The 26,810-nt window shown below is 33.1% G+C and overlaps 1 protein-coding gene across 3 annotated transcripts; it reads right to left on the bottom strand.

Annotated features, from left to right (window-relative positions):
* Positions 1–3,649: 3,649 nt before the first annotated feature.
* Positions 3,650–22,223, bottom strand: LOC143059228 (uncharacterized). Of its 3 annotated transcripts, XM_076232708.1 has the most exons (6): positions 21,673–22,222; positions 13,761–13,916; positions 11,775–11,883; positions 8,355–8,386; positions 8,180–8,300; positions 3,650–6,933 (listed from the first exon to the last, which is right to left on the bottom strand). In XM_076232708.1, exons 1-6 carry the CDS (start codon positions 22,137–22,139, stop codon positions 6,703–6,705), a joined length of 1,116 nt encoding a protein of 371 aa, XP_076088823.1. In that variant the 5' UTR covers positions 22,140–22,222; the 3' UTR covers positions 3,650–6,702. The 3 variants fall into 3 exon arrangements, with proteins under 3 accessions (XP_076088823.1, XP_076088822.1, XP_076088825.1); XM_076232707.1 differs by having other exon boundaries at positions 8,180–8,386; positions 21,673–22,214; XM_076232710.1 differs by lacking the exons at positions 8,180–8,300; positions 8,355–8,386 and having other exon boundaries at positions 21,673–22,223.
* Between the last annotated feature and the right edge of the window lie 4,587 nt (positions 22,224–26,810).

The following is a 26,810-nucleotide window of genomic DNA, read 5'->3' as shown; positions in this document are numbered from 1 at the left end:
GTCAAATTATTTTGTCGTGAAAACGGGAAATCAGGTCTAGCGGGACCCGGGAAATGACATAACAATGAGAATTGCTTACTTACATAGTGTAAGCGGGATATGGGAATCTGACAAAACAGTAAGCGGGATCCGGGATCGGAACCCCCCAATGACACCCCCTAAAGTGGTTGACTTAAACAGGATCTGCTTACCCTTCCGGAGCACATAAAAATACTCTCAGTTTCTATTGGGGTGGTTGTTGCACAGCCTTTAGTTTACTATGTGGTGTTTTGTCCGTCCTATTGTTTGTCTGTCATCTTTTTTTAGCCATGACGTTGTCACTTTCAATTTCGATCGATGAGTTTAAACGTCCGTCTAGTATTTTTCGCCCTTCTTTTACAACAAATATTGAGAATAGTGGTGATATGAATAGTATTTGGAGAATTTCCATTTGTTTTGTCAGTGAAGGTTCACATATTGCTCATTAAGTGAAATTCATCGATGAAGCATAATTTTCTCAATTGATTGATAATGGTGGTCTAATATTTCGACATGATTGTGTCCTATACATAATACTTCAAACTAGATCAATGTTGTTATGGCAAATGATATTGGTGTCGGAACACATGTTGATGATTTAAATCTTGATTGGAATTTATGAACTATTCTTTTTTTCGAAATGAATACTAACTCACATAGTGGTTTAGTCGGGAGTATGCCAGTTGGTATTGGTGCATATGTTTGAGCTTTTGGTTTTCCCATTCATAGAATTTTATGAAATGAGTGTTAAAGCAACGTTTTCGTTCAAGAAATAATGTTCAATGTGTTATAGATATACATATATAGGTTTTGTAATCGTGTAACACATCCGGGAGTATCACGATTTATATAACAAACAGACCGTATGGGTGTCTTCCGTTTTGACAACCCTGCACCCAACTGTGTGTTTTACTACAAGATAAACGTTTCAATATGCATTACCTAGATTATATACCTTCGACAAAATTAGAAGAATCATGTCTAGTTTTATATATCGCATCAAAGTTTAATATGGGTTAAGATTCGAATACACCCGTTGACCGTTAAAAATGTAAAATAAAACACAGTGACAAATTTGGAAATACACTCAAGAAATTATTGTCCAAAATACTGACATTTCCTGTTGAATGCATACATGAATTGTTGCAGTGTATGAAACATATAAATCACGCTGGACGTAATGGATCATATATTTTGTAAAAGGCTGATGTTAAGATAATATAATTAATTTCAAGTTTGTTGTTATTTTAAGAATAGGCCGATATGGTATGATTGCCAATGAATGTGAACAAATTTTATACAACCGTTTGACCATCAACAATGATAAAACCCCATACTATATGGTCGATTTAAAGGGCTGAGAAATGAAAAATATAAAAATTTCAAGGGCTGAGAAAACTTATGGCTTAATCATTAATAACAAAATATACGAAAATAAAATATGACAGACATGAATCACCGACAACAACTGAACTACATACTTCTGAATTTGGCAACATACTAAATATGTTTGTGAGTGCCTACCCCTCCTCTAACTGTGGACTACATAAAGTGAAAACAAGCTGTAAATATCATTTCAATAAGGCTGAATTCAGATTGATACAAAGCAGGAAAAAATAAACAAAAGCGCAGACCGGACATGGTGGGTTATTCATTCATTCTGTATCCGATGAACCTTTTTCTGGTTGAGTTGAATTGTTGTGCACTATTGTGATGATCTAAAAGACCGCTGTGTTTCAGGTTTCAGTTGTCATTCAGAACCTGGGTGTCAAAAAATTACATATGTGTGCGCAATAACACATTTTGCAGGCGATAAATAGCAATATATATACATGTAACAAGAAGATGTGGTATGATTGCCAATGAGACAACTCTCAACAAGAGACCAAAGTAACACAGAAAATAACTTAATATGTCTGTGTGTGTAATAACACTATTGTTGTTGCTCATTTTGTAGGCGATAAATAAAATGATATATCTATGACCGCCACTGCGTTTTGCAGGCCTAGCATTGACAATGCAATGAGAATCACTCGGTATGTTACGGCTAATGGAATAGAGAAAATATATCCCAGAACAATGGTTTCTTTACCAATAATGTGACACAGCGAATGAAAAAACATCAAACAAAATAGACACTATATGACCAACTTATAAGGAAGCAAGTGCCAAAAATTTAAAGGCTTTTGGTATTGACTCGGACTCTGATTCCTATAAAAATAAACACAATATCTTTTTATATTTTTGTTTAAATATTGCTATAGATATAAAAACAGACGTTCATGACATGTATTTTGAGTCTATATCCTTACTTGCAAAACGGTATCGTCTCGCTAGGTAGCATTGGCGAATCCACGAGGTCTTCCTGGAGTTGGAAGTTCCCCTTGTCTTCTGATTTGTGTTTTAAATATATGAAGGTTTAATGAGGTACCGGGTGTCGGACTTCTCATTTTGAAATGGCTGGATCTGCGTCTGTGTAGCAATATCAAAATGTTGTTATTGTAGTAAGTAAATCAAGAATTAATTCTACTCTCTTTATAGATGGTCCCTTACTTAAATTTCTGAACTATCAACTCTCGACACTCTCTATTGTCAACAATAGTTATTTATCTACTTTATCAAATATACAATGATACACACGCATGTACTATGATTTATTGGTGTAAATCGTTTAGGTTTGTTAAAAAGTCGATTGCAATGCTTTAGAAATATGATCATAAACAAATATATATCTCAATGACTGACATTTTTTTTTATAATTGTCCACATCTCTATTTTTTCCACAATGAAAGATATACTGAATAGAGTATTACTTTTTATGTTTTACTGGATTTTTAACTTCTACAATGACTTGTCACACAGACAAAAACTTGTGTTAACATTGCAGATTGGTACCGTAAATGTTTTAACATGTAGTTCAATCCACCCTTTTCTACATTTTAAAATGCCTGTACCAAGTCGGGAATATGACAGTTGCTGTCCTTTCGTTTGATGTGTTTTATTATTTGATTTTTGCCATTTGATTAGGGACTTTCCGATTTAAGTTTTCCTCGGAGTTCAGTATTTTTGTGATTTTACTTTAGATAAATAGACGTGGCATCTTGATTTCTATTAGTCATTGTTAAGAGTTTTCATATTTAAAAATACGATTTCGACCAAACTTGGTTAAGATAATATGAATTGCTTTTAATTCTTATTCCCAATGATAACATTTCAAATTGTTTCGCAATTACAATCCATATGTAGTTTGCTCACGCATCAGAAGCAGTACTATTGCATAAGAGACCCTTTGAAAACATATGTTTTAAATTTGACGAAGGCTAAATGAACCTTCCTATCAATCCTCTCAAATTTTGTAATTATTTGACATTTTTATTGATTTGCGCGTAACTAGTGTGTCTTTTGAATTCGAAGCGCGCGCCGGGCTTTCAAAATTGTAATCCTGGTATCTATGATGATGTAAAACGCTATCTGTGACAATCGTAGTATATGTTTAGAGTAGAGAATTTCTTATTTCATATTTTGCCTATAGACAATCATTTTGTCGGTAATCACGGTTAACTTCGGATACTTATGACTTTATTTTAAACTTCAGTCATCAAATTTTTTCAAAGAAAAGAGGAAAAATAAAATCTGCATGAAGTCATTTATTGAAATTACAATTACCGGTATAATTTGCGTTAAACAGTTAGCAAAATGACTTAACTCTAACAGAGCATTTTCTGCAAGAAATGTATTTGTTTATTCCCAATTATATTATTATTTAACCGTACAATTTTTTTGAACACGTATATTTAAATACAGGAAATGTATTTTTTCCAATGAGAATGACACCAATTTTTGTCTCGACAAATGATATACCTCTATTTGAAAATTCCCCTAAAGCATCAATCAACAATTAAATTTAGGATCAAGGTTTGCATAACAAGGAGAAACTTTTTTTAGATGAATCTATTTTTATGCCAGATAGTAATCATCATTTAAATAAATTTAAATGGCACTCCAATTTCAGCTGTTAATGAGATTTGAATTCTTTGCTGGCTATAATTAACAAGATTCAGCTATTCATTTATTTAGGGATTTCCCATATTTTCCCGCTAAATAGCACACTGCTCCCAACAAATGTAAACACACAAATTTTGCATGTGAGCATGATATGTTTGCAGGATAACTGCATTTATTGATTTGATTTAGGTATAGATATTGAATTTAAGGTACAGTAAAGCGTTTGCATTAACAGAATAGTTTGCATACAATATTTTTGATTTATTTAAACATGTGCTTCACTGAGCGCAGCTTGATACGACCACAGAGGTCGAACCCTGAAGAGTTGGCACAAATTTGGACACAGTATGCAAGCTTGATGCTGTCTGAATTATTGGAGTTTCTTCTTGAAACTTTTCAAAAAATTTGAAATTTGAAAAATTTTGAAAAAAAATATGATTCCCTAAAAAAAATTGAAAATAGAATCCCCTCACTTTCTTTCACTCCCAGCCTTCCCTTTGAAGTAAAATTTTAGAGAGATTCATACACATAAACACAAGTAATGGTCTGGAAACTAGAAAAATGCTATTTTTTAGTTCTTAATACCTGCATGTTTGTGGCAATTACCTCCAAACTAAATCCCAGCATTCACTTTGTGATACTGTATATTCAGAAATTATTGTTATGTTTTTATTATTGCGAAAAATGAGACAGAGTTATACATTGTAATCGCAATAGTTTAAACTGGCATTTTGAAATTACAGGATTTTTCTCAACATCGCAAAAATTAAAATCACAATTTAGTCTTAAATGACAAAATCGCAATAATTTCTGAACTTACAGAATAATGGAACCCTGTGGTACAATGTCAGAGAGATCCATACACTTACACAGTCACACTAGTTATTGTCTGAAAACTACAACTAGAGGCTCTTGATAGAGGCTCTCAAGAGCCTGTGTCGCTCACCTGTATCTACTGTGGTTTTGGAAATCATGTAAATAAGGTTAAATCATAATAAATAGTATTAAATACCCCGATAATGATTGAGACCAAGTTTGGTTTAATTTGGCCCAGTAGTTAAATCAAAAGCAGGTCATCCAAGTTTAGTCTTACAATAGTTACTGAAGACCCCTTATCATTATTTAAATTAGTGTTCAAGTTGTGACCATTTGAAATTGTTTTTTAAAGGAAAAGTCCAAAAACTTTTTACTATAATCATATCGGAAACCCTTAAAATATAAATCATACATTTTAATTTTAAAAGTTGCCCGACTGAGTACTTTCCTTTCTGAATTATTAGTTGGTTAATAGCTACACCAAAAGTTGTTGATGCACTTTAAATTCCATTATTAGTTGATTAATGAACAATACTTAAAATGAGATTAATCCACTCCCAGCATGCAAAAAGACTTAAACTACGTCACAGAAGTCAGGAAGTTCAAATAAATAAAATTAATAATTCCCAATTTTCTTCTTTATTCGTGTTCATATCCCGTTAAAACTTGGTGAATATGTTGTTTGGTATTATGAACATAATAAGATAAGTAAAAAATCGTGAATTTTCCCTTAAACAATTTTCCCGTTGACTTCCATATATAGTAAACCTCTATGTTCTATTTTTAGCCATGGCAGCTATGTCGGATAAGTTTTTCAATCAAAATACCTAACTGAAATTGTGGCTAAGTTTAATTCTTGTATGTATGGTTAAGAGAAAACAGGTTTACAAATAAATAAGATGTTTACTGTAAATATACTTTTATATGTCAGGGCTGGGCTGATAGATGTTACATGATGGTAATTTTGATACAAGAACGGTAAAAGTGACGCCACAAAAATTGAAACATGATCTGTGTTTTGTGGTAATTGGCATTGTGCATATAAGAGGGGCGAAAGATACCAGAGGGACATTCAAACTCCTAGATCAAAAATAAACTGACAACACCATGGCTACAAAAGAGAAAGACAAACAGACAAACAATAGTACACAAAACACAACATGAGATTCATAACATTTGGTTGAGGCAAACTAAAGTAAGAGAAGGGATACCAAAAAGTCAACAATTTTTCCATTTGTAGAAGGGCATAACTTTAGAACAGTAAAAGTGACCAAAATTCAAACTTGATCTGTGTTTTGTGGTAATAAGCATTGTGTATAAATTTCATAACATTTGGTTGAGGCAAACTAAAGTTAGAGAAGGGAAACCAATTTTGGGACGGACGTACAGACGGACAAGGGTAAATCCCAATACCCCCTCCGCTACGGCGGGGGCATAAAAATTGATTTGCACTGATTTTTCAAACTTGTTCTAGACATTGCTGACCTCTATAAATTCTATAAATATCTTGCAAGAATAGTACACAGGAGAGCACTTACAAGACTGGATGGATGCAGGGTATTTCTATGTCCCTTGCAATGTGCCAAACAGGGGATGATAAGTAATGGATAATAGATAAATTTCACCATTCTTGCATTTTCTAGTACATTTCCTATGTCACAATAATGTTAATATATATACATATCTATATATCTAGCTCTGAAAATAACTCTGATGCTGTATAAATAAACTTTTTGTTACTTTGTTCTTGAATTACAAAATGTTGTGGCAACAATTTCACTAAGATTTTGTACTAAAAAATAAATGTATTTTAAGAGATTCCACCTCTATATTCATTACTATGAATCAACTTTGGTATTCACTTTAGCTTTGATAGGGTGAGCAGATTCTAATTCCTAATCTTTGTCCTAATCTTTGTCCTAATCTTTGTCGGTTTCCTAAACGTAGAAAAGCTTTTATCAGCTGGCTCCTCTCCCTTGCCTTTAATATATCATAAGGTCCAATGAAATGCAGAGTAGCTTTGTCTTCTGGACCTAATTTATCTTTGATATGAGTACAATACCTGGGTGATGTAGACAGGCATGTTATCAGTATCTGAAAAGAAAAATCAGTTATACTTAATTAGTATACCACTAGAAAAGTACTTGTTACCTGCCCAAGAGATTGTATAAAAGACACTTTAAACTGATATTTGTGAATATAGCACACTGGAAAAAAAGTAGAAGTACCCAGTGATCTTGCTCCACAAAATGATACCCCTTCCCCTTGCAAAGTCCATGATTCTAAGTTCTAAGGGGCATAACTCCTAGAAAAAAAATTGAATCGTAATTTCCTGTCGATAAGCACATCTACATAGTATGTCCTTATTATCTACAAAGTGTCATGAAATTTTGTTGTGTGGTTTCAGAGAAGTTGCGATGACAAACTGTTGCAGTAGTATATTTTGGCCAAAATTCTAGGTAAAAGGGGCATAACTTCTAGAAAAAAATTGAATCGTAATTTCTTGTCGATATGCCCATCTACATAGTATGTCCTTATTATCTACAAAGTTTCATGAAATTCTGTTGTGTGGTTTCAGAGGAGTTGCGATGACAAACTGTTGCAGTAGTATATTTTGGCCAAAATTCTAAGTTAAAGGGGCATAACTCCTAAAACAAAAATTGAATCGTAATTTCCTGCCGATATGCACATCTACATAGTATGTCCTTATTATCTACAAAGTGTCATGAAATTTTGTTGTGTGGTTTCAGAGAAGTTGCGATGACAAACTGTTGCAGTAGTATATTTTGGCCAAAATTCTAGGTAAAAGGGGCATAACTTCTAGAAAAAAATTGAATCTTAATTTCTTGTCGATATGCACATCTACATAGTATGTCCTTATTATCTACAAAGTTTCATGAAAATCTGTTGTGTGGTTTCAGAGGAGTTGCGATGACAAACTGTTGGAGTAGTATATTTTGGCCAAAATTCTAAGTTAAAGGGGCATAACTCCTACAAAAAAAAAATCGTAATTTCCTGTTGATATGCACATCTACATAGTATGTCCTTATTTGGGGTATAATAAACTGCTGACACAGAGAAATGTCTTGCTGTCAGCAGAAAATTCTGAAAAAGACAATTGGAGGGACAGCAGCATTGACAATTAATACAAAGTCGCTAGACCATGACATAGGGGCAGGGCATCCAAATAATTAAACTGATTTGTACTGATAGTAATGCAATTTTATAGAAAATATCATTGATCTATCAAAAGGGATCATTAATTTTACTGGACTGAAAGTGTTGATCATTTAAGAGTTGATCGAAACATTTTAATCAATTAGCTATATATTAACATTACCTTTGTCTCATGGAGCAAAAGGCCCAGACATTCTTTTTTGAAGCAAGAATTGCCTAGTCCAATGATCAGCTGTCCAACATGTTGGCTAAATCCTCTTATCTTTGATGGATCCATAGTTTGAAGTGTCTCCTTATCAATAGCCTCTGGTTTTTGTCTAGTAACATGAATCTTTTGATCAACTAATGAATCATTGGTTGAAACTTTAACCTAAGAACAAGGTAAACCATATAGGACCCACTAATTCATAATTAATAACTACTGTACATTCAGAAATTATTGCAAGGTTTCTTTATACAAATAATTTGACTGGTTTAATATCGCAATAATAACTAGAGGCTCTTAAGAGCCGGTGTTGCTCACCTTGGTCTATGTGTTGCAGTGCATATTAAACAAAGGACACTCTACATTATTTAAGACAAGAATAGAATTCATGACAAAACTCTCTGTTTTTGTGTCAGTGACTTGTTTGTAGAACTTACTTTACTAAACATTCTTGCTTACAGTTATCTCTATCTATAATGAGCTTGGCCCAGTAGTTTCAGAGCAGAAAATTTTTGTAGAAGATTAACTCCTGAAGTGGTCAATTGACAATTTTGATCATGGTGACTTATTTGTAGAGCTTACTTTGCTGTTTAAAGTTTATCTATTTCTATTATAATATTCAAGGTTATAACCAATAAACTGCTTCGCTGAGCGCAGCTGCATACGCCCCCAGAGGTCCAACCATGAACAGTTGGGGCAAAAATGGACACAATATTCAAGCTTGATACAGGTCTGAATTTGGATTGTAATTAAATATTTGACATATTATAGGTTTCTGAATAAATGTAGCCAAAGAACTTGGAATTGGTTATATGAATAAAACCCCAAAACTCGGAAACGGTAATTCTGAAATTTATAAAAAATGAAAGGGAGCTCACGTCAATAGATATAAACAATTCACCAAAGTTTCATGCATATTGGTTAAAGCTTTTTTGAGTTAATGTCCGACATGTTGACGAAGGACGGACAGACGGTCAACGGTATACCATAATACGACCCGTAAACGGGCATATAAAAACTGCAAAATTTCCTTAAAATTAACAATTCAGGGGCAGCAACCCAACAACAGGTTGTCTGATGCATTTGAAAATTTCAGGGCAGAAAGATTTTTACCTGATGAACAATTTTACTCCTTCTCAGATTTGCTCTAAATGCTTTAGTTTCAGATATATATTAAAGCCAAAAACTGCATTTTACCACCAGGTTCTATTTTTAGCCATGGCAGCCATCTTGGTCAATGGGCGTGGTCATCGGATACCTTTTTTAAAGAAGATACCCTAAGCATAATTTAGGCCAAGTTTGGTTTAATTTGGCACAGTAGTTTCAGAGGAGATTTTTGTAAAAGACTACAATAAAATGCTCCGCTGGGCGCAGCTTGATACGACCACAGAGGTCGAACCCTGAACAGTTGGGGCAAGTATGGACACAACATTCAAGCTTGATACAGCACTGAATTTGGATTGTGATTAAATATTTGACATAGCATAGTTTCTGACACAGAATGAATGTGCTCTTAAGAACTTAAATTTTTTTAATTTACCTATTCAAACTATATCATTATTATTTGCTTTTATATATAAATCAGAAATAACCAATTTAAAATGGAAAATTTTAAAGAAAAAAAAAGGAAAAAAAAATCCCCCCCCCATATTTTGTGAACCCCCTTATGATTCATCACCCCCAAACTCAATCCCAGCCTTCCCTTTGTGGTATGGTACCTTGCAGTACAATTTCATAGAGATCCATACACCTGAACACAAGTCATTGTCTGGAAACTAGAAAAATGCTTGGTTTTTTGCCCCTTTTTGGCCCCATATTCCTAAACATTTAAAGCAATTACCCCCAAACTCAAACCCAGCTTTCCCTTTGTGATATGGAACCTTGTAGTACAATTTCATAAAGATCCATACACTTACACACAAGTTATTGTCCTGACTCTAGAAAAATGCTTGTTTTTTTACCCTTTTTGGCCCCTAATTTCTAAAATTTTGAAGCAATTACCCCCAAAATCAATCCCAGCCTTCCCTTTGTGGTATGGTACCTTGCAGTATTATTTCAGAGAGATCTATACACTTGAACACAAGTTATTGTCTGGAAACTAGGAAAATGCTTATTTTTGGCCCCCTTTTCACCCCTTATTCTTAAACGTTGTGGGCAATTACCCCCAAACTCAATTCCAGCTTTCCCTTTGTGATATGAAACCTTGTAGTACAATTTCAGAAAGATCCATAGACTTACACACAAGTTATTGTCATGAAACTAGAAAAATGCTTGTTTTTTGCCCCTTTTTTGGCCCCTAATTCCTAAAATTTAGAGGCAATTACCCCCAAAATCAATCCAAACATTCCCTTTGTGATATGGAACCTTGCAGTACAATTTCAGAAAGATACATACACTTGCACAAGTTATTGTCTGGAAGTTACAAAAATGCTTATTTTTGGTCCGTAATTCCTTAACTGTTGGTACCATAATCCCCAAAATCAATCCCAACCTTCCTTTTGTGGTATCGAACCTTATGGTAAAATTTCATAGAGATCCATTCACTTAAACAAAAGTTAGAGTGCGAAAACCAATGGGTCTTCGGACGACGACGAAGTCATACCAATATATATATATATATACGACCACAAATTTTTTTTGCAGTCGTATAAAAATTTACGAAAAATTGTGAAAAAATGACTTTAAAGGGCAATAACTCTTTTTGGGGTGAATTGACAATTTTTGTCATGTTTGACTTATTTGTAGAGCTTACTTTGCTGAACAATTTTGCTGTTTACAGTTTATCTCTATCTATTATAATATTCAACATAATAACCAAAAACTGCAAAATTTCCTTAAAATTACAAATTCAGAGGCAGCAACCCAACAACGGATTGTCTGATGCATCTGAAAATTTCAGGGCAGATAGATCTTGGCCTGATGAACATATTTACCCCCATGTCAGATTTGCTATAAATGCTTTAGTTTCAGAGATATAAGCCAAAAACTGCATTTTACACCCATGTTCTATTTTTAGCCATGGTGGCCATCTTGGTTGATGGGCGGGGTCATCGGATAGTTTTTTTATAACTAGATACCCTAAGGATGATTTAGGCAAAGTTTGCTTTAATTTGGACCAGTAGTTTCAGAGGAAATGATTTTTGTAAAAGTTAAGGGACGACGACGACGATGGACGCCAAGTGATGAGAAAAGCTCACTTGGCCCTTTGGGCCAGTTGAGCTAAAAATTGCATTCTGATATCTGATACATAGTTCTGTATGCAGATTTCTTAAGTCTAGTCTTGTAAGTGCTCTCCTGTGTACTATTCTTGCCAAATATTTAAAGAATTTATATCGAAGGTTTATATCAGATGGCTTAAAATTTCTCCACTGATTTTTTTCAAAAAACTAAAATCCATGAACATGTATTGTAGCTTTTGCTCATACCACATGTACCATGAAAATATAAGTACTTTCACAGTTTTTGAGTTATATGTTTTACAATTGGAAATGAAAATTAATTGTTGACACACAAGCCTGAAATTTTTTTACTTTATTTATATATGAAGAAGTACCTCTGCAACTGTCATTATCTGTATTTCATTGGATGAAATTCTGAAAGTTAAGTCTGGAACTGCCACAACACGAACATCCTTGATCATGGTTTCCTGGACCAATCCTATACTACAAAAAGAACCATTTTCAAAATTAACCTTTCATCATTTTCATATACAGGGTACCAGGATTTGATAATTTAAGTCGAGTCAATCGATTGCGATCTTGTTTTAATCAGTTATTTAAGGTGGTTACAATATTTCATGGATTTTAAATATGTCAAGGGCTAAATATTTTTGTGAGGTTTTTTGTTCATGCTTTTCTTGTCACTGATTTTGATCTTCCTTAATGTTTATAGGACAAGGTACAATTTGGGGTAAAATTTTCCTTAACATAAACTGTAATCCAATGAAATATTTGGCTTCTATTCTTGTATGAAATATTTGCCTTTCATTGGTTACACAACCATAAATAGAGGCTCTAAAGAGCCTGTGTCCCTCACCATGGTCTATGTGCATATTAAACAAAGGACACAGATGGATTCATGACAAAATTGTGTTTTGGTGATGGTGATGTGTTTGTAGATCTTACTTTACTGAACATTCTTCATGACAATAGCCCAGATACCATTTATGTAGGAAGCAGGCCATGCGATACCCTCCTATATTATTAAGATATTTAACGTTTGGCATCACTGGGGTATATTTGTGCAAAAAAAGTTCACTTATAATTAATAAACGATAAATTTAACTGTACAAAACTAATCAATTACAATTTTTATGTTCATTCTAAGTATGCATGACATATTTGCCACTGGACATTAAGCAACCAAGAGTTAAATTATGCGTTGCAAATTAACAAACCGCGGACACTCAAAGTGGACACGCTTTGCAAATAATAATAATTGAACAAGTTTGGATCATTTGGGATTTTGAGGACACGTTTGGGCATTGTTGGGGAGATTGACACTTTTGGAAGTGTTACATATATCATGTCCGTCTGAATTTCAAAATAATAAAGAAATAACATTTTCATTCCACTAATTAAGCTTGCTCATGTTGTTTCATTTCTTGTTGTAGCAAGATGTTGGTAAGGAATCTTACTGCTATTCTCCATTTAAAAAAAACAATATCTTACTGGTTTTACATGCAGTCAGGGGTACTACTTGTACAAGTGTATTTTATTTACTTGTAGAAGTAAAAAAATATATACACATATAAGTAAATAAATAATGTTTGAATAATCTCCCCTTAATTTTCTAAAAAATTTACTTGTATAAGTAAATTTTTCTTACAATCCCACAGAAATCCTCAAGTTTTGAGATTTAAAATCATGCCTTTAATGATTTTTCCCAGGTTTGCTCAAATTTTTTCATTAAAGTTCAATGTTTCATCTAATTAATTCATCAAAGAAACTGATTGAGCAAAGATCTTATATATTTGCACAAGGCAATCAAAAATTGCTCCTTTGGGGCTTGTAAATGAGCAGTGTTATGAAGATAACAGACAAATGGGATTTTTATTGTCCATGAAATTACACTTAAATGAATAGTAAAGACATCTGTAAAGGGTACACAATTTAAAATTCTATTAAAGCAAAGAAATCTGAAGAATTCAAGAAAAGAAGAAAGGATGATTTTTTTACTTATATACAAGTAAAAAATTCTGAATGATTAAGGGACATAACTAAGCCAATTTTTTTTTTACCTATACAAGTAAATAAAATTCACTTGTATAAGTATCCTACAAATTTACTTATATGTGTATATTTTTTTTTACTTCTTCAAGTAAATAAAATACACTTGTACAAGTAGTACCCCTGACTGACATGTATGTACATGTATTGTAACACAATAGTCCAGCAATGTGAAAAAAAACCCTGAAAAGTCAGTCCTCATTCTGCAGTATGTTAAGGTTAAGCACAAAGTGGTTAAAGAAACAGTCTTGTCAATAGTCATGATAGTAATGGTCAAAATTTATTTTCACCATATTTTTTAAAGAATTTACCTTCCCTTTAGGTTACACATTCTGCAAAACTTCTCCAGCATTGTTGTGAACCTCATTTCTCCCACTGTTCTAGAAGTCAACAACAAATCACGAAGTATTTCTTTTAGGTCATTTTGAAAGTCATGTCTTCCAGCTACAGTATGATGTATCAAAACTCTGAAAAAAAAATCCTAATTATTTATATAAGAACTGGACACTGATTAGAGGTGCATAGAATCTGCTGTCGATTTGGAAACTTGTTCTATAATCTATTATTAAGTCAGACTTGGTGTCTATTTGAGTCGTACCTGTACATATATGCAAAATCAAATAAATGGGGAATATGTCCATGGGACACAGATGATGCCCCCGCTAGCATATATATCATATAAAGTTATAAAGGGCAGGGTTTCCCAGAGTCAATTATTTTTTTCGCCAACTTACATAAATATATTTTCGTTTAAAATTTTCCTTCTTTCTAATCCCTTCCCCCCCCCCCTCCCATTTACTTTTTAAAAGATACTGTAAAAATAGCAATGTAGAAATCATAATTTTGACTTCTGGGACACAAGATTCATCTTCAAAAGTTTATCGGATATATATGTCCCTTCCAGTTGAAGGATAAAGACTAAAGGCAGAGACTTTTCTTACTTTTCAACAGGTTTGGAACAACCCTCCAAATGTGGGACTGTCCCTCAGACAAGGGATCATTTTGCTGTTGTAGAAAAGTAAAAAGAAAAATTTTGCTTTTTTTTAACTTAAAAGGGGAAAAATTCTTTATATTTGGAACAACTTTTCTTAAAGAGGGGTCCACTTATTTTTAAAAATAAAGAAGATACATGTATTATTATAAATTAAAGTCCAGGAATATTACAAAATTCTTGGACATGTTTCGACCATATAATACCAGATAGTTGTATAGTTCTTTGGGAAAAGTTTCTTCAAATGATATGAATATGTGCCCTTTTGTACTAAGAAGTGGTTTTTACAACATTTTTTTTTTTTTTATCACTTGAAATTGATCCCTGATTTAAGGGATAGTCATTACATTGAAGGGTTACTTATTTGAGGGGTTGTTCCCAACCTGTTGAATATATTTCTTCATAACGACAGTTTTCTTTTCCGGACCATCGTAAATGAAAAAGTTGAGACGTAAAAATATGCTTGAAACACGTGCGTCGCCAATACGAAAAATAAATAAGATGGATGAAATCAAATCATTACATATATATCTTTCGCCAAATTCTTTCGCAAGTGATGAATTTTAATCGCCACAATTTTTATTTTTTTGCAAAATGCGAAAATGGTGAACGCCAGCGGTAACCTTGAAAGGGACATAACTGAAGAACAGTAAAAGTGACGCTACTCAAATTTGTACTTGATCTGAGTTTTGTGGTTATATGTATTGTGTATAAGTTTTATAACATTTCGTGGAGGCAAACTGAAGGTAGAGAACGGAAACAAAAAATTCAGCAATTATTCCATTTGTAAAGGGGCATAACTCTAGAACAGTAAAAGTGACGCTACTCAAATTTGTACTTGATCTGAGTTTTGTGGTTATATGTATTGTGTATAAGTTTCATAACATTTGGTTGGGGCTAACTTTAGTTAGAGAATGGAAATGAAAACTAGTATTTTTTCCATTTGTAAAGGGGCATAACTCTAGAACAGTAAAAGTGACACCACCAAAATTCAAACTTGATCTGTATTTTGTGGTATTAAGCATTGTGTATTAGTTTCATAACATTTGGTTGAGGCTAACTTTAGTTAGAGAATGGAAATGAACACTAGTATTTTTTCCATTTGTAAAGGGGCATAACTCTAGAACAGTAAAAGTGACACTACCAAAACTCAAACTTGATCTGTGTTTTGTGGTAATAAGCATTGTGAATAAGTTTCATAACATTTGGTTGAGGCAACCTAAACTAGATTTGATTTGATTTTTGGTGTTTTAACGCCACTTTTAAGCACCGCTTTTGGGCCAATTTTTATTGGTGGAGGGAGCCGGAGTGCCAGGAGAAAACCACCGACCTGTGATAGGAAAACTGACAATCCTAGTCAATTTAGATTGGAGTCGAGTGCACCCGCACGAGCGGGGTTCGAACTCGCAACCTCAGTGTTGACTGGCTAGTGATTACAGTAGTAACTACTTACAGTACACACAGAGAGGATGTAATCTCATACTCTCTACACTGTGTAAAAACTTGGTGTCACACCAGGAAACTCCAGCAACACTCTACAAATTTTGGGAGGAAATTGGGAGAAACTTGGAGTAATTCCTCCCTAAAACTCCTTAATTGTTTATTACCTTGTTGTGGTTTCTCCCAACACCATGATTTTTATTGCTATGTTTACCTTTGAAGTGTGCCACTAGACTGACTAGTTGTTGACTACAATTAACATTTCTTATGTTTCCTCTTATTAAATGACAGTCACTAAAATGATGAAAAGTGTGAGATTTGTTAAATTTTATCAGAGATATATTATAGTTTGATTTTATTAAAGATTCCTGCACAACTTTATTTATTAAAAATATTCAGCATTTGTTCTGACAGTGTTGATTTTTCATGCCTAAGAAACATAATTAAAACAAACAAAATATCACATGTTAGTGGAGTATAATTAATAGAAAATAAAGACATATATTTTAATTGAATTTATTCAATTTTATTTTGATAAATTTAAATAATAAATGAAGATTATTTAACTATAATATGTATGAAATTAATCTACATTATTTTATTATATTCATTTTTTTGGTATCATTACTATTATTTTTAAACCATGTATTATATATTAATATCTATATGTTAAAACTGACTATAAATACAACTTATTGTTAATATCAAGTTACCATTCTTAATTATGAGATTATGAAAGAATGTAAATAAATTTCAAATCTAAAAATACTTTTTGTATATAATTTTTTTAAATCATTTCATTAACCTTTTTTATAGTAGCTTTCAGAAATAAAATTAAACTAAATAGGAAATGATTAAAATAGGAATAAGTGAGAGAATAGTTGACATGTAATAATGTGTCTCTGTCACGACCATGCAGTCATGCTTTGTTGATTTTTATTACTTTTACCTGCAATCAACAGGTCATAAAACCCTCCCAGATGGGAGTAATTACTTGGTGTTTTTTGGGAGGGGAAATCTGTGTTTCACAGTGTGACACTGTGTTACACCAGAATCAGTGTTGGGAGTATGAGATTACATCCTCTCTGTGTGTACTGTAGACCACTCGGCCACTGAGGCCCCTCCTAAACTAGAGAACGGGAATGAAAAATTCAGCAATTTTTCCATTTGTAAAGGGCCATAACTCTAGAACGGTTTAAGTGACGCCACTGAAATTTAAACTTGATCTGTGTTTTGTGGTAATAAGCCTTTTGTAGAAGTTTTATAACATTTGGTTGAGGCAAACTAAAGTTAGAGGACGGAAACCAACTTTGGGACGTAAGCCAAAATATTTATCAAATGGAATTTATTTTAATATGTTGCATTAGAATGGAGATATCTGAATTGTATTTCGTTGCTAGGTAAACTCAATTTGTGACAGTCAAATCTACTTTTCACGAAGGCCAAGCTTAAAATACAATACAGATATCTCTCAATTACAGATATTTGAATTTTAATGAGGGCCGGTAAATAATGAAAACTTATAAATGTAGATAAAATGCTCCGCTGGGTGCAGCTTGATACGACCACAGAGGTCGAACCCTGAACAGTTGGGGCAAGTATGGACACAACATTCAAGCTTGATACAGCACTGAATTTGGATTGTGATTAAATATTTGACACAGCATAGGTTTCTGACACAGAATGAATGTGGTCTAAGAACTTAAAAATATTTTTAATTTACCTATTCAAACCATATCATTAAGGTCTTTCCTCTCCGCGAGGAAAGACCTTATTGTTTTTCTAATGTTTTTTTTTCTTTTTTTTTTCCTTCCAGCATTTGTTTGGCACGCCCTCCTACCGCTTCTATTGGAATTATCAATACCAAATTTGAACCATCGATAGACCTCATCATGAACTTTTACTAGATGAACTTTTGTAGGATTTCATCATCCCCTTTAGAAGTTATCTCCCTTTTATTGATTTTTTTCAACATGGCCCCCCCTAAATGTTTTAAAAGATATCATGACCTTATTTGGACAATAGTTAGATCTTATCATGATGTATTACCATATGAGGCTGCTAAGGATTTCATCATTCCCTATGAGAGTTATGTCCCCTTGAAGCAATTTCTTTCTTTTGCATTTTTCTTCAAAATCATTCCAGATAGAATCGATTTGAAAATGGCAGCATGTACAAATACAGAAGGGAATGTTTATCAACATAAACATTTAATTTGTTACTAAGCCTTATAAGGAGTTATTCCCCTTGAAAAATTGTGTTCAATTTTAGAAACGTTGTATTTCAAGAACCGGAAGTCATAGAGACTTGGGACCTTCACCAATAATCTTTATTTCATGTGACCTTTAATATGCAGTCAAGGTCAAAGGTCACAGAGTGCAAAATAAAATTACGCCGCAATTTCAAGCTTACATATTAGGAAAACGATAAGACTTTGCTGCATACATACAGCGTATAAAATGTCCCTCTCGACGAGCTCTATATTTTATATAATAAGCCCAAAAATGTCCGACCGTCTGTTCAAAAGTTACAACGGGATGATTCTTTAAAGTATATCATTTTGTGTATATATTTTTAAAGGTAACATATATCAACCTACTATAAACTGCAAAGATGATCAGTAGTTCAAGACCTTCAATTTGAGGTCAATGTCAGGTCATGATGAAATTTCACCTTGACCTTCACATTATACTATGACCTTGACCTTGTGATATTTGAAAGGTCAAGTGGTCCTGAGTTGAATGGTGATAGTCCCATGTCTCTACGACTTCCGGTTCTTAAGTTTGGTATTGCATCATATATTTGATGATTAATTATGACCTTGGTGAACTTTAAAATTGTCCCAATTCTTTTTCTATAATGTTGTCCTTCAACTGTAGATCATTTATCATTTAACAGATTTGAGATATCTATTGTCGTTTTAGAGATAATGCAGTTTGAAATTTTGGGAGCGGGGGCATGTATTTCTGAATCAAGAAGAGCTTACCACTTAAAATGTTTTAGAAATTGAAGAGGTTAACATAGTTATATGTTTGCCCAAATACCAAAAACATTCCATGGAAAAAAAACACCAAAAAATCAATTTGAAATTTTCAAGTTTTGCATTGACTTTGTAAGTTTCATAACTTCTATTTATATAGTTGATATTGCATCATTATTTGCACTTTGTCAAATGGGGTCATCTGATATATCAAATTGAAGGACTTAATAAACTCTACTTACAAATGAAAATTTTAAACCCCCTTTTCATCCAAGGGGGACGGGTTGGGTGATTTAGTGCAAACATTTTAATTTCTCAGATGGTATGGTTGTCGCACATCAAATGAAAGAACATAAAGCGTACATTTCAAATTTCAAATTGACGTCTCCCAAAAATGGGCTCGATGGGGTCATTTAGTGCAAAAAATAAATTTTCTTTTAAGATATGGTTGTTGTATATCAAATGAAAGGTCATGATGTGTACATTTGAAATATCAAATTCCCGACCTCCAAAAATTAATTGGATAGGGTTATTAAGTGCAAAAATCAAACTTTCTAGAACATGGCGTTGTTCCATATCAAATGAAGGCTCATCTACTCTATGTTACATATATCATAATTCCAATCTCAAAAATGTAGGCGGATGAGGTCATTGAGTGTTAAAAGCGAAAAATTTCAGAAGGTATGCTTGTCGTATATCAAACGAAATGTCGTACAAAGTACATAACGAAAACATCATTTTTACAAGAAAGACCTTTCAATTGTTTTACAAACAATTGAGATACTAGTTATTATTTGCTTTTATATATAAATCAGAAATAACCAATTTAAAATGGAAAATTTTAAAGAAAAAAAATGGAAAAAAAGGAAAAAAAAATCCCTCCCCCAAATTTTTTGAACCCCCTTATGATTCATCACCCCCAAACTCATTCCCAGCCTTCCCTTTGTGGTATGGTACATTGCAGTACAATTTCAGAGAGATCCATATATACACTTGAACACAAGTTATTGTCTGGAAACTAGAAAAATGCTTGTTTTTAGGCCCCTTTTTGGCCCAAAATTCCTAAACGTTCAGGGCAATTACCCCCAAACTCAAACCAAGCTTTCCCTTTGTGATATGGAACCTTTTCATAAAGATCCATACACTTACGCACAAGTTATTGTCCTAAAACTAGAAAAATGCTTGTTTATTGCCACTTTTTGGCCCCTAATTCCTAAAATTTTGAGGCAATTACCCCCAAAATCAATCCCAGCCTTCCCTTTGTGGTATGGTACAGTACATTGCAGTACAATTTCAGAGAGATCCATACACTTGAACACTCCTATGTTCTATTTTAGCCATAGGAGCTATATGTTTCTTGACATACAAGGAAATAAAATATAACATTAATACTAGATACTCTGAAACTCATTTAGCCTTAGTTTGGCTGAAATTGATACAGCCGTTTCAATGGAGAAAAGATTTTTTTAAAGTACATGTAAGTCAACATGATGAACAAATTGTGAAAAAAGTCTTTAAAGGGCAATAACTCCTAAAGGGGTCAATTGACAATTTTGGTCAAATTGACTTATTTGTAGATCTTACTTTGCTTAACATTTTTGCTATTAACAGTTTATCTGTATCTGTAATAATATTCAAGATAATAACCCAAAAACTGCAAAATCTCTTTAAAATCATCAATTCAGGGGCATTATACCTGCAAAACCAGTTACCCGATTCGGCTGAAAATTTCAGGACAGGTAGACCTTGACCTAATACATACTTTAACTTCTTGTCTTATTTGCTCTAAATGCTAGAGTTTTTGAGATACATTTGTACATGTATAAGCCAAAAACTGCATTTTAACCTGTGTTCTATTTTTAGCCATGACGGCCATGTTTTTTGACGAAATAGAAAATAAAACCCAAACTTTATTTTATACACCATACTGATCATTCAGTTGAAGTTTGGTTGAATTTGGTTGAGTAGTTTTAGAGGAGAAGATTTTTTAAAGTTAGCAAATATGATGAACAAATTGTCAAAAATTGTCATTAAAGGACAATAACCCCTTAAGGGGTCAATTGACAATTTTGGTCATATTAACTTATTTGTAGATCTTACTTTGCTGATCATTTTTGCTGTTTACAGTTTATCTTTATCTATAATAATATTCAAGATAATGACCAAAAACTGCAAAATTTCTTTAAAATTACCAATTAAGTGGCAGCAACCCAACAATGGGTTGTTTGATTCATCTGAAAATTTCAGGGCTGATAGATCTTGACCTAATGAACATGTTTACCCCCCTCAGATTTGCCCTTAATGCTTTCATTTTTGAGATATAAGCCAAAAACTGCATTTGACCCCTATGTTCTATTTTTAGCAATGGCGACCATGTTTGTTGATAGATCAAAACTTCGGATACCCTAAGGAACATTCAGTTAAAGTTTGGAAGTATTTGGCCTAGTAGTTTCAGAGGAGAAGATTCTTGAAATAGTTTACAACGAGGACAGACGACGGACGCCAAGTGATGGCATAAGCTCACATGGCTATGCCAGGTGAGCTAAAAATGTACGTAACATTGAGTTTTCAGTGAATAGATTCAAATCAAATTTGATGCAATTTTTATATAATAAAGAAGAAATATACACGATCAAAGCCTTAGATGGGCGGAGTTACCAGACTGCATCGTATCTTCATTTTTATTCCCTATAAATATTTTTTTATATTGGGGCGGATCGACTAAGGGCCCGATTGACATGAAAGCTACAAGAAGTACCTGACTGACACTGCAGTAGTGAATGGAATGAAAAGATGCTATTTTTAATTTTACCTGGAACTACTACCCACAGTTTTCATCAACTCTTCATCTGAATCAGCATCAACTTTGGGAAGAAAGTTTTCAACAAGATATTTTCTAACTTTAACATGATTTTCCTGTTCAAGTTCTTTGACACTTGTGTCAAATGTCAAGTTAGCATTCAAATAATCCATCATCTCGATTAAATCTGCATCGAGGGGTGGCAAATCTGCATTTATATTTGAAAACATGTCGAAAAATTCATCAATGCTCTTCGTGGATGAAGGGTCGATCCAGTTCCAATTAATCTGAAGTTTTTCTAGTTCGTTCATCGTCCAATCACTTGTTTCACGCGGAATGTAACTACTCAGTGCAGTTAATTTCTTCTGCTTATCGCTTGATGCGGAATAATTATCGCCATCTGATCTATTTGTCCACAGTGGATCATCTTCTGAATTTGAGCGGTGCCGTTTGCGTTTAGGTTTCGAGGATGACGCCATGTTGTGCCGAGGGATAATTGTTCTCAACTCGGACTACCAGATATCTCGGCCCAAAACAAACTCGGCCTATTACAAAGTCGGTTTCACAAACTTGGTCTATAACAGACTCAAACTATCACAAACTCGGATTGCTAAAAAGATATAAGTATGATAAACGAAATAAGTATTATTTTATTTGAAATTAACTATCAGTACTTTATTTTAAATGAAAAAAATATTATACTATATAAAAACAAACTAGCTCATTGAAGAAAATTATTAAAAGATAATAACGGTTTCAATGCATCACTTTTTTACTAGTACTTTCACTGCTTCCGCAGATCTTCAGGTAATGTGACTTGTATATAAATAAAACAATTGATTGACGTTAACAATAGTATGACGTTAACAAATACAAGGGAGACTACTAATGTCATAATGTCATTTTAAGATTTTAAAATGTTATGTTAATATTAGAATATCATTTATCATTTAATCCCGGGTTGAGAATGTTTATGAATAATTCTTCCTTCTTCCTCCGGAGAAAATCATTTTGACGATTGACCATATACAATGGAAATATTTTAAATCGTCCATTAGAACAACGATGGAAATGGTCGTTTGCCCTGATGAGTGTTAAATCTTCATGGTTGGTTTGCTGTCTATGTAAAGTCATTCTAGTCCGCAGTTCATTTTTTGTCTCTCCAACATAGAATTCCTCACAATTTGAACATATGAGAGAATAGATGACGTTTGAACTTTTACAAGACATATTTTGCTTAACAGTAAAATGCTTTCCATTTTTGAAATAAATTGAACTTTCTTCTATTAAATTTGGACAAGTCATACATCGTTTATCGGTACATTTTTTTACAATTGGCACAGTTTCATTGAAGTCAAATTTCGAAGATGTTAAATATCGTTTCAGACTTTTTGACCGTCTTTTGCTGTTGATAATCTTCTTATTCTGTAAAACTTTGTCCATTCTTTCACTTTTGTGTAAATTTGTTTCAATTTGTCGCATGAAACTAAATATGTCATAATCTCGCGGATTATAAGTTGTGACAATCGGAATAATTTTGTTTAAATTGTTGGATGATTCCTCGGTAGTTTCGGATCGCCGTGATTCTGTAGCAATTGGTCCTTTTGTCAGTGCCTTTTGAATTCCGTAATTTATTACTTGTTCTGGGTAGTGTTGCTTCTTTAAATACGCTTTTAATTCTTCCAGTCTTTTATTGCGTAATATGTCTGTACTTGTAATAGTGATTATTCTTGACGCTAGATTAAAAGGTATATTTAATTTTACATGTTTTGGATGATTTATTGATATTTGTTTGGTTCTCCTACTGGACAAAATCTTATACATGTATTTCCACTTCAGACTCAGCACATCAAGTCTAAAGAATATGTTTTCAAGATGTTGAAGCACTTATTCAGGACGTTACCTTTATTTGTTGTTTTATTACCTAAAGTTGTCAAATTTAAGAACGTTAATAAGGATTCACTTTCGTCTTTAATCAGCCCTAAAGACATCTACAGATATTTTGAAAGGTTTAATGTTGGTTGTTATAAAGTTGATTAGACGTTGTACAGACATCTGAGGATATTTGAAGAGGTTTATTTTTGGTTGTTAAGACGTTGTTTAGACGTTGTACAGGCATTAGGGGATGTTTAAAGAGGTTTAATGTGGTTGTTAGGACGTTGATTAGACGTTGAACAGACATCTGAGGATATTCAACAAGGTTTAATGTGGTTGTTATGACGTTGATCGGACGTTGTACAGACGTTGAACATCTTTATTTAGGTCCATCCTGTTAGTTGGTCGGATGTTGTACCAACGTTGTACAGACGTTGAACGGACGTATGTTTTTGACGTTGGATAGACGTCAACTTTCGACGTCTATTTTTTTTTTATATACAACCAAAATCTAACGCAGTCGCGACGTTAGGGTCTGACGTCAAACTGATGTTAATACAACGTCAAATGTCTGCTGGGAAACTTCTGTGGTACAATATAGATTATTAAGAGCAATTTATATATCCCTCAGCTGGATAACATGCAAAACTGGTTCAAAATTGCATGTACAGTGAGATTTTGGAATTCTTATATGAGTATATATACTAATTGCCTAGATTGTAAATTAAAGGCTACCATAAGAAAACCAATAAAACTTGAAAAATCATTGGATTATTTGACCAAGAGCTATTTTTTTACAATAAACAAGTCATAATATGCATGTTTTATTGATTTAAATCCCAAATAATGCAAAAATAAGAACTTGGGGTGACAAGTCTTAACTGCATGCATGTTGTATGACCATAAAAGGCTAAAATACCTTATTGTGTCAATTTAAGAGCTAAAATTTGGCATAAACAAAATTGTTCATCCACAAAAGTTAATTAAACATGATTACTGACATCAAATATGACCAATTTTCATTGGAATAGGTAAAACTTCTAAAAATTGAATTTCTGATGATTCTCTGTAATAGGAAGTACACCACTAATTCATGGCCCCATTGCTTGCTATGTTAAATTCCTCAAGTTCAAGCAGACACAGCTCTTTTGTTTTAAGTTCAAATAAAGTGACAATCATTGCATGTCAAAGCAACACTTTATGGTGTCTTAATGTACTGAAAAAATAGATTTTACCTTTTTGTAGCTGTAATTCATAACAATGTGAAAATCGGTAATATTATCCACAACGTTTATTTTTCGCTATCATATATGCAACAATTTAATATCCTATCGGGACCTAGCGCTATTTATAGAATCGTAAACAGACATCAAAATTTTACATGCATCATCCTGAAGTTGAGAACAGTAAAATTTTGTAGGTATCATAATCCAATGTTGTCAATAAGGTGTCTAATTTTGAAGAAAATCAACAAAATTTTGAGTTTTCCCCCGAAAAGATACCCCATGTTCACATATTTTTCAAGGATCCATCGCTCCACGCAATCTACAACATATCATCTTTACAACAATGTCCAGTTTAGGTAAATGTGTTACGAATTGATGAGGCGCCAGTGCGTCAAAGGCGGCAAGGTCCAGCATTAAAAGAACCAAAAAGTGCCGTAACGTTAGATTTATTCACTGTTCACATCATCATGCAGTTAGTTAAACTTTCAATTTCTGCTAAAAAAAAAATACACTGACGAACGTAATGGTTGCGTTATTCACGATCCATTGTTGTCACTTAATCAGATTATAAATTCGAATACATATTTACTTCCATGCACAAATACGACAAAGATTCGCTCGAAAACTAACTTCATGAAATATTTTCATATAAGGGTTAATTCCCTTTGTTTATAAAAAATAGTTTGGGTTACTTTGCAGGATATTCTGTACACTTGAATTCACATAACTTAATAAAAACTGTAATGCAATAGTAAGAGTTAAGTATAAATAATTTATTTACTCAACCAGTGGCGTAGCTAGGTCAATTTTACGTGTACGCCCGAACCTCGGTGAGGGGCCTGAATGCACAAGCGGGTCCAGGCCAAATAACCTGCTGGTAGTGGATTAGCGTGGGAGAAGAATCCAGAAGTTTAAAAGTTATCGAGAATCAAATATTTTCATTAGTTATTTTTTCTTGGACTGGAATATCAATTTTTGCACAATTTCATGACAAAATATGGAGGTTTATAAACTTATCATGTAAATTAACCAGGTACCAGGTTTGAAATTGTGTACTTGCGCCAGACGCATGTTTCGTCTTACAAAAGTCACATCAATGTTGCTCGAAACAAGCGTGACAAACCTTGATTTTTTTAATATTTTTTTTTTTTCATGGCAAAGGTCGCTATTTTCGCTGCTTATTGTGCTCCCCAAAATAATATACCATTATATAACATTTAATGTCTGTAGAATTAATTTAACTCTTATGTTCTGTCTGGAATCTTGCATGAAAATTTCCCTGCCCCATCTGAAATAAAAATGTATCATGTTAAAGTGTACATGGGTCTCTTAATATCAAAGATTTGAAAGAAGTTTCAGATAATTTGGAATATATTTCTATCTTTCATATTTTGGCTGTCACGTTCCATGGCAATGACAGATATTTTGTAATTCCAAAGTCAGGTGCACAACTACACATGGTGGTTAACATTATGTTATAGTTTCATCAAAACTGGTTCATTTAAATAATTCCAAGAACTAAGCCCTCGAAAGAAGGTGTGGAATAAAAAAAATAAGAAAAAAAGAATCGTAAAAAACAACATGTCACCCTATGTCAGCTGATTTACTGATATTGTATCCCTTATATCCAATTATCACAGATAGATAGAAATATTTATATTGTTTTGTGGTTGGTTTCAATCAGATCTTAATCAAAATTGATAAATGATTTCATTTGCATAGTGCAGTGGCAAATTAAAAGGGACACCTAACTTTACGAATAAGCATATTTCTCGCCGAAGAGATAAGAATGACCAAAAGAATGACAAAACATAAAAAAAAATATGACAACCCACCCCCAAACTCCCCGTTTTCTCCCAATCCAGACCATCATATATCACTCTGACAGATAGTTTTGTTTAATATGTTTTACTGGTTTTGTCTTCAAATTTTAATTTTTATTTGTGTACATAGTGTTGTTAATACATGTGATATATGAACAATATATACCATATCCTCTCAGTCGAAGTCGTATCTATTTCAATGAAAGAAAGTATTTGAAAGCTTGCC

This window comes from Mytilus galloprovincialis, chromosome 14 (assembly GCF_965363235.1).
Source record: "Mytilus galloprovincialis chromosome 14, xbMytGall1.hap1.1, whole genome shotgun sequence".
NCBI lineage: Eukaryota > Metazoa > Mollusca > Bivalvia > Mytilida > Mytilidae > Mytilus > Mytilus galloprovincialis.
Note: the sequence above shows the minus strand (reverse complement) of the source record. Positions and strands in the feature narration are given on the sequence as shown.